Source organism: Megalobrama amblycephala, linkage group LG14 (genome assembly GCF_018812025.1).
Source record: "Megalobrama amblycephala isolate DHTTF-2021 linkage group LG14, ASM1881202v1, whole genome shotgun sequence".
Lineage (NCBI taxonomy): Eukaryota > Metazoa > Chordata > Actinopteri > Cypriniformes > Xenocyprididae > Megalobrama > Megalobrama amblycephala.
In genome coordinates, this window is record NC_063057.1 from 31,839,406 (window position 1) to 31,853,218 (window position 13,813).

General features: G+C 37.7%; 3 protein-coding genes across 3 annotated transcripts; 1 reads left to right on the forward strand and 2 right to left on the reverse strand.

Annotated features, from left to right (window-relative positions):
* Positions 1-275: 275 nt before the first annotated feature.
* LOC125244422 lies at positions 276-1,974 on the forward strand. The gene has a single exon (XM_048154510.1). The coding sequence runs from the start codon at positions 276-278 to the stop codon at positions 1,854-1,856; it is 1,581 nt and encodes a 526-aa protein (XP_048010467.1). The 3' UTR covers positions 1,857-1,974.
* Positions 1,975-9,352: 7,378 nt separating this feature from the next.
* On the reverse strand, positions 9,353-11,088 carry LOC125246194 (serine/threonine-protein kinase pim-1-like). Its single transcript, XM_048157121.1, has 3 exons — positions 10,756-11,088; positions 10,490-10,648; positions 9,353-10,376 (listed from the first exon to the last, which is right to left on the reverse strand). The coding sequence occupies exons 1-3, from the start codon at positions 11,042-11,044 to the stop codon at positions 10,261-10,263; spliced, it is 564 nt and encodes a 187-aa protein (XP_048013078.1). The 5' UTR covers positions 11,045-11,088; the 3' UTR covers positions 9,353-10,260.
* A 38-nt stretch (positions 11,089-11,126) lies between these two features.
* Positions 11,127-13,399, reverse strand: LOC125245086. Its single transcript, XM_048155531.1, has 5 exons — positions 12,947-13,399; positions 12,166-12,390; positions 11,661-11,993; positions 11,385-11,479; positions 11,127-11,292 (listed from the first exon to the last, which is right to left on the reverse strand). Exons 1-5 carry the CDS (start codon positions 13,071-13,073, stop codon positions 11,209-11,211), a joined length of 864 nt encoding a protein of 287 aa, XP_048011488.1. The 5' UTR covers positions 13,074-13,399; the 3' UTR covers positions 11,127-11,208.
* Positions 13,400-13,813: the final 414 nt, after the last annotated feature.

The following is a 13,813-nucleotide window of genomic DNA, read 5'->3' on the forward strand; positions in this document are numbered from 1 at the left end:
GTCTGTTTTTTTTTTGGTTTTTTTTACCTGATCTCAGATCAGTTTGATATGTTTGCAGACATTCTGTATTATAAAAAGGAAGATTAGTTCATTGACTCTTATTGGCCTGATTAGCCAAACATGCAAAACAAACCCAATGCAAGGTTGTTGTAATATTACATGAGCACTGGGTTAAAAATTGTTTTGTTTTTTTATCCCAGCCTTTATTAGTTTGTACTGCTTTTGAGTTGAGTTGTAGTAATAAACACTCAATTTCACGTTGTGTTTCTCCAGCCATGGCGTCTGCTGGGCTTCTGTTCCTGATGTTGATATCGTCTTCCTTCCTCATCTCCACCGTCTCTACATCTGCTAACCAGGACCAACGGCAGAAAAACTCTTCAAAGAAATTAGAAAAAGTCAAATATATAGTCAAGAACATCCTTCTAATTATTGAAAAGATCACACGAGCAGTCAGCCCTTTTATGGCGCTGTTACCAGCTCATGGGACTCTTGCAAGTGGCATTTTAAATGCAATAGGGATGGAAGCGTCGAAAATTAACAGTCAACTAAATGGTGATCCATTACAAGCTTTCATGAATGAATTTAACAATCTTAATATTAAGCTTGACCAATATCATGGAGAGCAGAAGTGGGACATCTGGGCAAATACTTACTACAAGCCAGAGCTGAAAATTAACACAGCGTGGACTATGTTCAATACTATGCTGCGCAGTGTTAGCGAGGCAAAAGATGTCAAAGAAAAGGAGAGGCATGAGCAGGAATTTGTCAATACCTACTCAAAATTTGAGCATGCCACTAAGACCTTACATAGTAACCTGATCAATGACGGACCGTCCTTGGGGCCACGCTTCGGAGATCTACTGGCTAAACATGTTAAATGTCATGAAAAGAATATCATAGAATATACAGTGTTAATTTATAAACTTCTCTACAAGGGCAATATAATGAATAATTTCTATTATAAACTCAGGAAAGTAGAGTCCCAAGCAAGGGTTGATGAGGAAGCTAATATTACATATGACACAGCATCAATTATGTTCCAAACCCACAAGGAGTGCATTATTAACAGCATGGAGTACATTAAAAACGATGTGAGAACACTCATCGACAAAACACAAGCACGTTCAGAACTTGCAAAAAATGTCAGGTCATTTCTGGTGAAGGAGTATGACAAGTACGACTGGATGGTTGTTGCATTTATAACAAAAAAATCGAATAAACCCTTCGACGCCCTGAACAGTCACGTCCTGACAGGATTTACTGAGGTGACAAAAGATGGCATTAGTGTGGCTGTTGCCAGACAGGTGAAAGGGACTTACACTAAGGCAGATTTAGTCAAACAAGCCATTGGCAGGTGCATTGATAACTCAGTCCAGTGTCATGAAGTAGCAAAGAAACTCGAAGGTTGTACTGAAACTATGGAAGGAATTCGAGTGTCTAAGACTTACACAGCAGTACATGCCTATATAAAAAAAGCTCATGACAGTACAAGCAAAGCAACAGATGAAGACATTGAAGTCAGTGCTGATCCTGAAGACAGTTCAGCTCAGACTCCTTTTATTTATAAAGGGAAGTGTAAGAAACATCTAGTTTTGAAAAGCAAATTTGTTGTTATGATTAAAAGTGATGAAGAAATAATGACAGAAAACCCCTGCTCCAAACTGAACTGTGGTGGGGAGGAAAGAGGCAAGTGTGTTAAAGTGGAAGGCATCTTCCTGGCAATGTGTGAGTGTAAAATGCCATACTATGGTGAGAACTGTGAGAATGACATAGATCAATACAAGAGGGAATTAGATATTCAAGTAAATCGAAAGAAGCCACAAGTGGCAGATAAGAGGAGAAGGCCTCGCCAGTGATGCATTCCGGTGTCAACAAATTTCATGAAATGACTTGAGCTTGTCTTAAACGACACTCAAACCTTTTGGTAAATTGCTAAAGTTCACGTCTTATCTAGATATTCAGACTGAATATATTGGTAAAGCACCAAAAGTCTTAAAAGATTTTATTGTGTGCACAAATGATTCTCCATATCTATAACAATGTGAACATGATATTAACATGTGCTCATAAAGATAAGTATCTTAGCTTCATTGTTTGTGCACATATGTTAGAATACAAGAATGTTTTAGCTAATGTTGTTCACAAGATATTATTAATGAGCACAAACAAACAGCACTAATGTGCCCTGATGTACTTTTCAGTCCACACCAAGAACACAATACAATTTTTACTCAGTTTAAAGTGTGTTAATTAGTTTTAAGCAAAGACAGTTTGCTGAATAAATTAGGGCCTGTTATGATCCAGGAAAGACAGAGAAGCAGCATTCAGGGTTTCATCATACTTACACAAAATACCATTGTTTCTGTGTGTCGGGAACCAACAACCACATTCAGAGAAGGCCACAACTTCCATAACCCAAGACATCTGAAATTGCATACTCTCTAGAGTAGGTACTTATTTTGAATAAATAATTACTTCACGACTGCTAGAAAAGTATGAATGTAATCTGGATGTACTACATTCGCCATGTTGTCATTATCATGTGACCTACCAGCGTCAGTTGCGTCGCCTTCACTGTCATTTTTCAAATCCTCTCCTGTGGCCTCATGGGATAGTAAAGTGTCCATTGTATGCACATTTCAGAAGTAGGAGGTCATCGTTTTGTGACGTCATTGTTCTGGGAAAACTGAAGTTGTATATTCAGTGTCGGTCACAGCACCTTTTAATTGCTGTTTTGGATCCAATAATTCATTCACAAATTAAGCACTGCATTCATTGAGAAACTCAAAAGGAGTGAAACTAAAACTAACTTTAAACACCTTTATCATCTAAATTTGAAGTTAAAGAAATCTAATCTGAAGATTATTCCCTTCAAACAAACATTACTGAGTTCATTTCATTTCATGAGATTTTTTGATACCTAGCTTTGTGTTCATATTTTTGTGATGATGTATAAACTTCAGAATAAGAAAATGCATCATCAGTTGGAGTTGAGCTGTAACGCAAAATGCTAAGTAAAGAGAGCCTCTATCCACAGGCAGGAGGGATTATATTTCTTTTACGAGCTCAAATTAAAAAAACTTTATTCCATTCTGTACAGCATTTTAGCTGAAAAAGTGTAGGGGGAAAAACTGCTGTAAAGAAAAGTGATTCAAACAAATGACCATTAATGTGCAGAAATCTGTGGCTAAAATGTGAGAAAATGTAAAATTACAGTGACATTTTATTTGAAATTATTTAAAATTAAAGTATGACCTGTGTTGCTGTATCTATAGTGAATTTCCATTTTCCCCCCTTTCTTTATTTCTCATTAGACCCCTTAAGGGGAAACAAAGAAAATGCATCAAGCATACTGTAAAACAATAAATGCATTTCAGACACATTTCATTATTATTTTTATCGGATTGTTTTGTTTAAAGAATGTTAAAATATCATGATCATCTGCCTGTCAATTTGATCAGATTGGAGAGAGTTTAAACGACATGCTTTTCTTGCTTCAAGCTTCTGTACTGATTTTGCAAGTTGGTAAAATGAATAAAAAAAAAATCTGTTTTATTGTCATTGGTATGTCTTTTTATTTGCATGCATACAATATTTAATATATAAAGTTATGTAATACATTTTTTAACTATCTAACATTGCGATTAACACTGTGGTACAGATATTTGTATCACTTTGAGTCTGTAGTGTTTGAAGCGGGTGATCTGGAATTTAAATGTGCCCTAGAACGTTGGGTAATATAAGTCTAAGGTGTCCCCTGAATGTGTCTGTGAAGTTTCAGCTCAAAATACCCCATAGATTTTTTTTAATTAATTTTTTAAACTGCCTATTTTGGGACATAATTATAAATGCGCTGATTCAGGGGCTGCTGGCCCTTTAATTCTTGTTCTCCACACCCACGGAGCTCTCGACGATAATACAGTGCATAAACAAAGTTCACACAGCTAATATAACCCTCAAATGGATCTTTACAAGATGTTCGTCATGCATACTGCATGCAGATTATGTGAGTATAGTATTTATTTGGATGTTTACATTTGATTCTGAATGAGTTTGAGGCTATGCTCTGTGGCTAAAGCTAACATTACACACTGTTGGAGAGATTTATAAAGAATGAAGTTGTGTTTATGAATTATACAGACTGCAAGTGTTTAATAATGAAAATAGCGACGGCTCGTCTCCGTGAATACAGTAAGAAACGATGGTAACTGTAATCACATTTAACAGTACATTAGCAACATGCTAACGAAACATTTAGAAAGACAATTTACAAATATCACTAAAAATATCATGTAATCATGGATCATGTCAGTTATTATTGCTCCATCTGCCATTTTTCGCTGTTGTTCTTGCTTGCTTACCTAGTCTGATGATTCAGCTGTGCACATCCAGATGTTCTGCTCTTGTCTAATGCCTTTAACAATGTTGGGAACATGGGCTGGCATATGCAAATATTGGGGTCGTACATATTAATGATCCCGACTGTTACGTAACAGTCAGTGTTATGTTGAGATTCGCCTGTTCTTCGGAGGTCTTTTAAACAAATGAGATTTATACAAGAAGGAGGAAACAATGGAGTTTGAGACTCACTGTATGTCATTTCCATGTACTGAACTCTTGTTATTCAACTATGCCGAGGAAAATTCAATTTTCAATTCTATGGCACCTTTAACACAAGTTTGCAAACAAATGAAATTATCAGGTGGTTTTATTTTAGGCTCTGTGAAACTCTTCAACTGTTATATGTTTAGTTAATGACAAACCCAAACCCCAGACATGGAACATGTTCTGTTTTGCATTTTTATTTTTAAACCATCATTACAACTGTTGCTCTAATACTCTCTTTAAGTATAAATACCACAAAACAATAGGAGCAGTACAGACACAGGGTTTCTGCAGGTTTTATGAAGGTAAATTTACATTTACACTGCAAGTCTTAATGCACAGATCCGATCTTTTGACCATATCCGATTTTTTTGGCCAGTGTGTTTACATTCACTTTAGATGTGACTGGTATCTGATATCTGTGTTCACATTCAAATGATTGTCATTGATAGCTTTGCATGCACATGGTAGACCCTCGGGTTTTGAATGGCCGTGCTATTAAAATTATTTATATGTTTCACGTCAGGTGGCCATGATTACCTGCCAGAATGGATAAGTTAACAACTATCAGTGTCATGCGAATTACAGCACGAATTCTGACTGAAGGAATATAGACTGGAAAATAAAGGTAATTTGTGTTTGTTGTGTTATCTACAGTCGTTAGATCTAGAATTCTGAAGGGAAATAAAGTAGCAGCTAAGATTACATTTATTTGAATGAATGATGACGAGAGAGCGAGCGAAGGAGAGAGCGCACACAAGAGAATGAGTATAGCCTATCCAGTGAAGCTTTTGGTTTATTAAAACAAAACAAAAACACACACAAGGTTGTCTATTTTAAATTAACCGGACAGAGGTTGAAATTCAGCTGCTGAATGTGTGTGTGTGCGTGCGCACACAATTTCTTTCAAGGAAAAAATAGGGGTTAAAATAAAAATAGCTTTTCACATCCTGAAAAGTGTAGCCAAAGCGTCTTGATCGCCCCCAGGTGGCTGGATGCAGTATAGCTTATAAACCCCGCCCTCTCCATGTAATCTAATGGGACATGAGACAAACTATGTAATTATACTTCAAATAATTTTTTTTCCAAAGATGATTTCTGTCATTTTAGGCAGTTTTATCACACTGATGTTAGTTCAAGTGTTCGTTCTTTAAATAACTTTGGTTTTAGTTAGTTATGTGATGCTATAAAAACGAGAGTGTGGCGTCATGATTGACAGCTGAGATTGACAGCTTTTCTGAGTGATGTAGTCACTGAAGCAATAACAGACTTTTTTTCAGGGTCTTGAGGAGGTAATTGAAGCTATAACTTTATTTTCTACACTTCCAGAACTTTTTGTTTCACACCAACATAATGAGTTGATCTGCAGTAAACCGTATTAGCCGATTCTGTGGGAGTGTGGGCGGGGCCTTTATACCCCAGCTCGACTTCACGCTGCACAGGCTCTAGTCCCGAGTCAGTGCAAGATGTCAGCGCCATATTTGGACTTTGGCAGCTTCACTTTCCTACAATGGAAAAGAGTGAAGGTAGGTCGTCCATTTTTTTACAGTCTATGCTTCAAACATGACATGAATCTGACCAAAGGATATTTGAGTGGGCTCTTTTCCTGCACTTTCTGAACAAAAAGGCAAGTCATGCAGTCCTTCCTAAACATCATTACAGTCAGTGTGGCTCCAGTCTGAAGATAACTCCTCCACATACTGCTAAATCAAAGCACACTTGTATGAGATGGTCCCTAGAGAAAGAACTCCCACAACTTTGTCAATTTTAGGTAGTTAACCCAAGCCAAATGGGTTCAAAGATGGCACATTGCTACTCTTGTAAGAAAAACCATGAGTTAATACAAAGGAGGGTTATTCCTATGGAGTGAATAGTGTGCCAAAATTAAACAAATCAATCCAGCATTTGAGCGATTTACAGATATAAAGGTCAGTTTGAGCGAAAACACAAAGTAGCAAATATATATTGTGACGTTCCTCTGGGCTCGTACTACTTTAGCCAGCTGTGGGATTTTGAGCTAACTGTAATGCTAAACACCTGCAGGCAAATTATAAAAGGCTCTTGGTTCTCTGGCATCTCTCTCTTCTGTTGCCCTTTTTGCCCTCTGTTATCATTGCTTTATTATATTAATTTAGTTTGGGGATTTATGTTTGCAGGTTGTTATGCTATGTTGAAATGTGCCTTCATTATTACTGTGCTTGTGTTAATTATGTAGTTTATTCTTTATTTACTTTGATGTTCAGAGCGAAATGTTTTCTGTAGTGGTGCTTTCTTTATTTATTTCTTATGAGTTGTAAAGTTTATGTTTGTTAATAAATACTTTTTGATTCGCTGTCGTTTTCGTTGCCTCCCTTATATGTCCCAGTCGTAACAATATTGTGTTTTCCAAACATAAATAAATGAGCCTACATCATATTTAACAATTAAATACAATCCATCCTAAAAAAAAAAAAAAGAAGGAAAAAAAAGAAGAAGCATGTAACCTTTGTATGCAATAGATTTGGTATTTGTTCAAAGAGGTGGATATACTAGTGGATGCATACTAGTAGTTTTCTTGTTGTTGGGAAATTACATTTTATATGATTTAAGTTGACTATGGCATGCTAAAATTACTTGATTTAGCTAACTTTAAAACCCTTTTAAATGCAAATGACCACCCAAATCAAGACTGCATGAAATGTATACCAGGTTCTGCTGCTGACAAACTTATGCAGTGAAGTCTGCAGTGTTTTATTTATTTTTATAAATTAAACACTACAGTATTTAACAATTTTTATTTAAATTATTAAATAAAAATTATTTAAATTATTTTCACATGTATTTAATTTCTTTCTTGAATGCTACGGTTAAATCCACCTACTGTAGCTGAAAACAATTTCACTGTTCATTTGTAAATGAAGTCATGAAGGGGGGGGGGGGGGGGTTACTTTATTTTATTTCCCAACTAATGACTCATCCAGGCTTTCCAATAGGTTGCATGTGAGGAGGGGGGGGCTTCCTTCCACTTAAGAAGAGTTGTGCACTTTTTATTTTAATATATTTCTTTACATAAATACTATTTTCTACTTAAAAGCTATAATTTCTTTATTTTACTAACCCAATTAATGACTCATCCGGGCTATCCAATAGGTTGCATGTAAGGGGAGAAGGTAGCTTTCTTCCACTTAAGAAGAGTTGTGCACTTTTAAGCACTTTTTATTATAATATCTCTTTACATAAATATTTTTTTTTCTATTTAAAAGTTTTAATTTCATTATTTTACTTACCCATACTATGGTGTCGACTCTCGCAAGACTCGCAGCAGAGCGTCACGTGGCATCATGATGGTGTCTCTACATCGTGTTGTCGGTCAGCCATCACGATGGATGATGATATCGTCCATCGGCACAAACCTATTTCCTTCATTTCATTTTGCGCGTTCGTTCCTCCCTAAATGCCCAAATTTAACATCAGAATTGATGATAATTGCGGGACGTGTTTGATAATAGAAAGAGCATTTAAAAGCAAGAGACGCTGTTTCCAACTTCAAGGCGGCTCTCTGTTTGTGCGCTCTGAAACGGACCGCAAATAGACAAGCAAATTATACTTTAGGCTTCATGTGTGCACCTAAACTACACACAAAAATATGTCAAAATGACCGGCTTGAATAACTTTAGCTTTAATAATCATTAATCTATGAATTTATACAGTGGTATTTGATTACTTTAATTACTTTTATAAGCCAACCTTGCTGAAATTAAAGGAACACTCCACTTTTTTGAATAGAAGCTCATTTTCCAATAGGAAAAATATTGAAACTCTGGTCATTTTTGAGCGAGATGCTATTGGTCTCATCAGATTCAATGAAATATGCTAAACTATACTAAAAGTGGTACCGCCAGACTCGGCGATCGGCTGAATGGATTCGAAAACGCTAAAACTCAACTGTTTAACTCTAGGGGAGTTGGAAAATGAGCCTATTTTCAAAAATAGTGGAGTGTTTCTTTAAAGCACTGTTTTTTTTTTTATTCATTTATCTTTGTTTTGTTGAAATATTTACTGCATTAATGTGACCATTTGTTTGTACTTTGTTCTTATTGTATCTTATCTTACATATATAAAACAAAAACTGGCAGGCACCGTTAAATTGAAACCCACCCCTAGTTGGGTGGTTCATAAGCCATACGTTTACATGAGAACTAAATGACAATGCAATAAGTCTTGCTGTTATTTTCATTATGGGAGAAATAATTAATCATTCTCATGAGTCGATTCTTTCACTGAACCATGTTTAAATGCCGCAAGTTTCCTATTAGAATTAGGTTAAATCTTTAAAAATATCCTGTATATTAAAACACAAGAGGTGTATGAAATGTCCTTATAGATTGATAAGCAACACTGTGTGTTTGTGCTTATACCCATTTAACCATATTTAGGACACACATTTGTACTCAAAAGTGAGCTAAATCTGGCAAAACCTCATTTTGGGGACCTTCTCTTTTGTAAAAATGAGTAAATTAAGCTTTTTTTAATAATTATTTATATATAAGCGATATGAAATGCCCCCTTTTGTGTGTGTGTCAACCAAAAGAAAAGTTTATAATAACTGACAAGTAACTCATATTAAAAATGTAATTATTTAATTATTTATTATTTTTATGTTTATTATTATTATTATTATTCAAGTAATTTACCCTCCCACCCACCCACCCACCCAATAATTTAAATAAATATAAATATAAGGAGCAGTTTGAGGAGCTGGCAGGAACAGTCACTGTGATCTCGCTTAGGATAAGCTTACTTTAGTGTTCTTGTTTTGTCAAATTCATCTTATGCTCATTTTTGCAACAAGTAAATTTTCTGGGGGGCACTAAATTTGCTGCTCCTATTTATAAAAGGCTCCAGACTGCGACTAAATGATCATATTTTATGACCTTTTTCCTGCCGGTGCGACTACATTTTGTTAGAGGTCGCAGTGGTGCCCCCCCCCCTTTATATCGCACATAAACACAAAACGACAAACGAAACCACGCTACGCCGTTTAAGCTTCGCAGCGTGGACCGTTTATCAACTAACCAATAACGGACCAGTATTTGGCAGCGTAGTTTTACAGATGGGCCAATCTTGATCACGTGACACCGTTACTAAACAGCGCTGCGAGAAAAATGTTTGAATCCACTGCAAACTTAATAACATTGCTGCGAGATCTAGTGAGAAAAAAACATGAGCAAAGCAGCGCTTGCCTACCATTTGCAAACTGTCTGCGGCATCTTGAATTCTTTGCTCGCCTTCATCACTTTCCCTTTTAGGCTCATGGACTCATTTAACTCATTGGACTAAACTCAACAGCCAATCAGAGTTCTCTCTCACCTTTGGTGCCGTACCGACTCAACATGCTTGATCGGCAAAAACGCACCCGACGAGGTTCGACTTGTGCCACCGCAAAAAACTGAGCGACGCTCAACGGCGACCCAACTTTGGCCGAGCGTCTCCTTGGTGTGTCAGGGCCCTTAAACTAAGCTGAAGGACCCTGACTCTCTGCTCTTTCCTCACTCCGGCTGACATCGAGAATCTGCTGAATGGATAAATGCGAGGAAAAGTTGAAGCACATGACATCACTGCTTGGACAATTTCTGTCATCATCTGCCTTACCTCTGATGTCATACTACCTGACTCCTAAATGGCTCCGGACATTCGTTCCTGACGAAACCATTCGTGCTGCAGGATGTCCTCCATGGTCGCTCTCTCCGCTGGATTGAGAGCCAGGCACCATGTGATCAACTCCTGAAATTCTGTAAGGTGTCACAAGAGTGACGGTTAGTCAGGTATGTTCTGTACGTCCACAAACTAAAGCTGATACTCAATACCAATACTCAGTGTTATTGGTAGTTAACTGTTCTCTGACCTGCGGAGACTCTGGAGTCAAAACTCAGGCGGCCATCTTCCTTTCTCAGGGGGTTACAGCTGCACACCGTTCTGTGCATCATAATCCCCAGAGACCAGACGGTGGTTGGCTCGGCCGCATATTCAAAATCCGCAAAATATTCAGGAGGGCAGGCAAATCCTGTTCATTAAAAAGAAAGAGATATTCAGTACAAATCTCCATCTTCACAAATCTATTCTTAGCTAGTATTGGAGCTAATCACAATAGTAACACAAAAAACGACTCACCAATGAACTGCCCCTTAATGCCACTTTCGGCGACTTCACCGCAGCCAAAGTCTATCAGTTGGACCCGGTTCGTCGCCGTGTTGATCACGTAGTTGTCTAGCTTGATGTCACGGTGGAAGACGCCTCCGTCAAGACAGTGCTTGGCTGCGAGCACCGCTTGGTACATCAAGCTACGTGCCTGTGATTCACTCAGCTTTTCCTGGAGGATGAATCCGTACAGGTCTCGGCAGGGCTCAGAATACTCTAGAATGAGGATATACTGATCTTCCTCCTCAAACCAGTCCAGCATGTGCACAATAAAGGGGCTTAACGGAGGCCGATTCAGCAGCAGGTTTAAAGCCACTTCTGCAAATAGAGGCTTCGGAAACTCCAGGCTGGAGAAAAGAGGTCAACAAACCATTAGCTGACTTTCACTTATATTTAAGATATATTATTTGTATTTAAATGTATGCATTATGTGCACTGCCAACTTACCACTGTGATAAACCTGTCAGCAAACCGGCCTGATGTAAGCTTCCTTATAAATTTGATGGCGACCTGCAAAAGAAAAAGAAGAAGTTATTTTTGAAGTGCACTAGATGAAGGCACTGATCTATATGGTACAGTTGGTGAACATAAGAGTGATTTACCTGCTGGCCATCAGATTTCCGGATCCCTTTGCGCACAGTGCCGAAGTATCCTCGTCCAATATCCTCTTCCACGTCATAAAGTTCAGACAGTGGAACTGTGAAAATGTCCCAAAAAACATGTTAATATATGAGATTCATGACCTGGAGTCTCTTTATAATCATAAGAGTTTCTTAACAGTCATACAAGATTCATCAGCGTACTATTGAGAACATCAGATGAAGAATTAGACACACTGAAACAATCAGTGGAGGAACAAAATAAGGTCAAATACTTACGGGGAGATGGTCCCGGGCAAGAGATGGTCCTTAACCAGGATGGATCTTCGCTTTCCTTCGAAGCAGCACCTGGAGATTCTGGAAATGACGGAAGAAGATCAGTCAGATCCAGAAAATCCGGTGGCTCAAAGAAGGACGGATCCAGCTCAAGATCAGTCAGATCCAGCGATTCCTTTTGCTCAGGAACAGATGGATCCGGCTGAAGATGGGCTGAATCCGTGTCGGGCTGTGGACGAGGTGGAGCCGCGCTGTTGCGCTTTACGAGACGCCCTGCTGCATGTTTTACAGTACGCCACGCTCTTTTGATGAGCGTACTGCCGTCTTTCTTCTTTTCTAAAAACACAAAAATGGAAACAGAAGAGTTATAAATTGCCACCAGATATTATACGTCAAATACTGAGGCTAGATCTGGAGAATAAACTCTAGGAATCAACAAATACACTTAACAGAGTCATCTGACACAGTGTGAAAAAACAGGACAGACATAAAATGACACTAGACCCACCTTCTGGATTTGGGACACAGATTCCCTGCCTGATGCCGGACGGGCCCGGCTGTGGATCAGTGTGATCCTGGTGAGTCGTTGACTCCAGGTGGGACGGGCCCGGCTGTGGATCAGCTGAATCTGTGTCCAACGGAGGCTGTAGATCGGCTTCTTTATTGCCTCGACGTTTCACATCCAGCTTGAAAAATGAAAAGAAGCGACTCTTCAAGCTTTTGGGCTGTTTTTCTAGGGGGGGAAAAGGGATTTCTAGTTACTACATCAACTTTCTTTAAATGTAATTCATTAATTAAACATTTTACATTAAACATAAAACTTAATAGAATTGAAAATCTAATTAAATGCAGAGAATATAATGTACATATTTAATATGAAATTATATTTATAAGCATACATTATTGCCCAAAAGTGATGTTGTGCTTGAAGAGTGTAAAACTTTTGTATTTCCTCCACATTTTAATTATTTAATTTGTACTAACGCAATGAAACATAATTATTGGGAATTATTCATAGCTGTTTATACAGTAGTATTTTTTATGCATTTTTTCATAGTAAAATAACCTACATTCAGTTCTAAGCTGTAGTTTGCCTTTTTTGCCAATTAAATTGTCAATTAAATAAATTAACTAAGTTTATTTATTCCCAACGTGACATAATTTAATGTTTTTATTAAGGCTATAAGGTCATTAAACGTATAAAATATCTTTTGGCCGTGCATGGCTATATCTCTTGTGTTTGAAACCTTACGTGTGAAAATTATATATAGAAAATTCAAACTATTCACCTGTCTCGCGGTTCTCCATCGCTGCTACAGTACGAGAGAGTTCGCTAGTTCTCGCCATGAAGCTCTGTAAAGTCTCACAATCGTCTGCACAGATTTCCAGTGTTTCCTCACGAGAAAGTCTCTGCATTGATCGGATTCTCACTGAACTGACGGACGACAAACACACGAGCTCGACTGACTGAACTGCGGCCACAGGCGCGGAGCTCCAGATATATAGCCCTGTGACGCCATAGAATCATTGACGTCACGCGCGCTTAAAGTGTTTGTTTTCGAAAGATTCTAATCAAAGAGCACGTGATCGAGCCTCAGAGAGTTGAGTCTGACATGGACGCTAATCTGTCATGTGTTTTTATATATTTTATGGGTGTTGTTCGTCAATTCAGAGTAAGTGGATTGAATCTGATCTTTGCAGCGATCGTGTGTGTGATACGCGTGACCGCTGTCGATTATATTTTCGGTTATAACGTGCGTTAGTTTGTTTTGGCCAATGAAATGAGATTTTCAGTCTTTATAAGGATACTGCGCTGTACTTATTACCTTTATGCTTACTTATTTATGTTATTTATTTATATCTCGGTGCAGTTTATTTGTCAAAATGCTCGTTTTGAGGTATTCAAGTTGTAAGCAACTTCATGCGCATGCGCGTAAACCAGACATGCCCTCTGATATAACAAATTAAGCTGATTACTGTTTAAACTAATATGAGATTATTAATTAGACAAATTATTAATCTTTTTTTATCCTGTATGCATCATATCTTTTTATAACACTTAATGTTATTATCATGTATGATTATTTTTACCCTGTATTTTCTGTTGGGCTGTCACTAATGATTATTTAATAATCGAGAAATCGGATTATTTTGAC

What these genes read in the sequence shown, in the direction of transcription:
- LOC125246194 (XM_048157121.1), bottom strand. Translation starts at nt 11,044, where the DNA reads ATGCTGGACTGGTTTGAGGAGGAAGATCAGTATATCCTCATTCTAGAG. An exon ending in CATTAAGGGGCAGTTCATTG is followed by an intron (nt 10,649 to 10,755) that starts GTGAGTCGTTTT and finishes TTTAATGAACAG; the next exon opens with GATTTGCCTGCCCTCCTGAA. An exon ending in TGACTCCAGAGTCTCCGCAG is followed by an intron (nt 10,377 to 10,489) that starts GTCAGAGAACAG and finishes GACACCTTACAG; the next exon opens with AATTTCAGGAGTTGATCACA.
- LOC125244422 (XM_048154510.1), top strand. Translation starts at nt 276, where the DNA reads ATGGCGTCTGCTGGGCTTCTGTTCCTGATGTTGATATCGTCTTCCTTC.
- LOC125245086 (XM_048155531.1), bottom strand. Translation starts at nt 13,073, where the DNA reads ATGCAGAGACTTTCTCGTGAGGAAACACTGGAAATCTGTGCAGACGAT. An exon ending in TTGCCCGGGACCATCTCCCC is followed by an intron (nt 11,480 to 11,660) that starts GTAAGTATTTGA and finishes ACATTTTCACAG; the next exon opens with TTCCACTGTCTGAACTTTAT. An exon ending in GGAAATCTGATGGCCAGCAG is followed by an intron (nt 11,293 to 11,384) that starts GTAAATCACTCT and finishes TTTCTTTTGCAG; the next exon opens with GTCGCCATCAAATTTATAAG.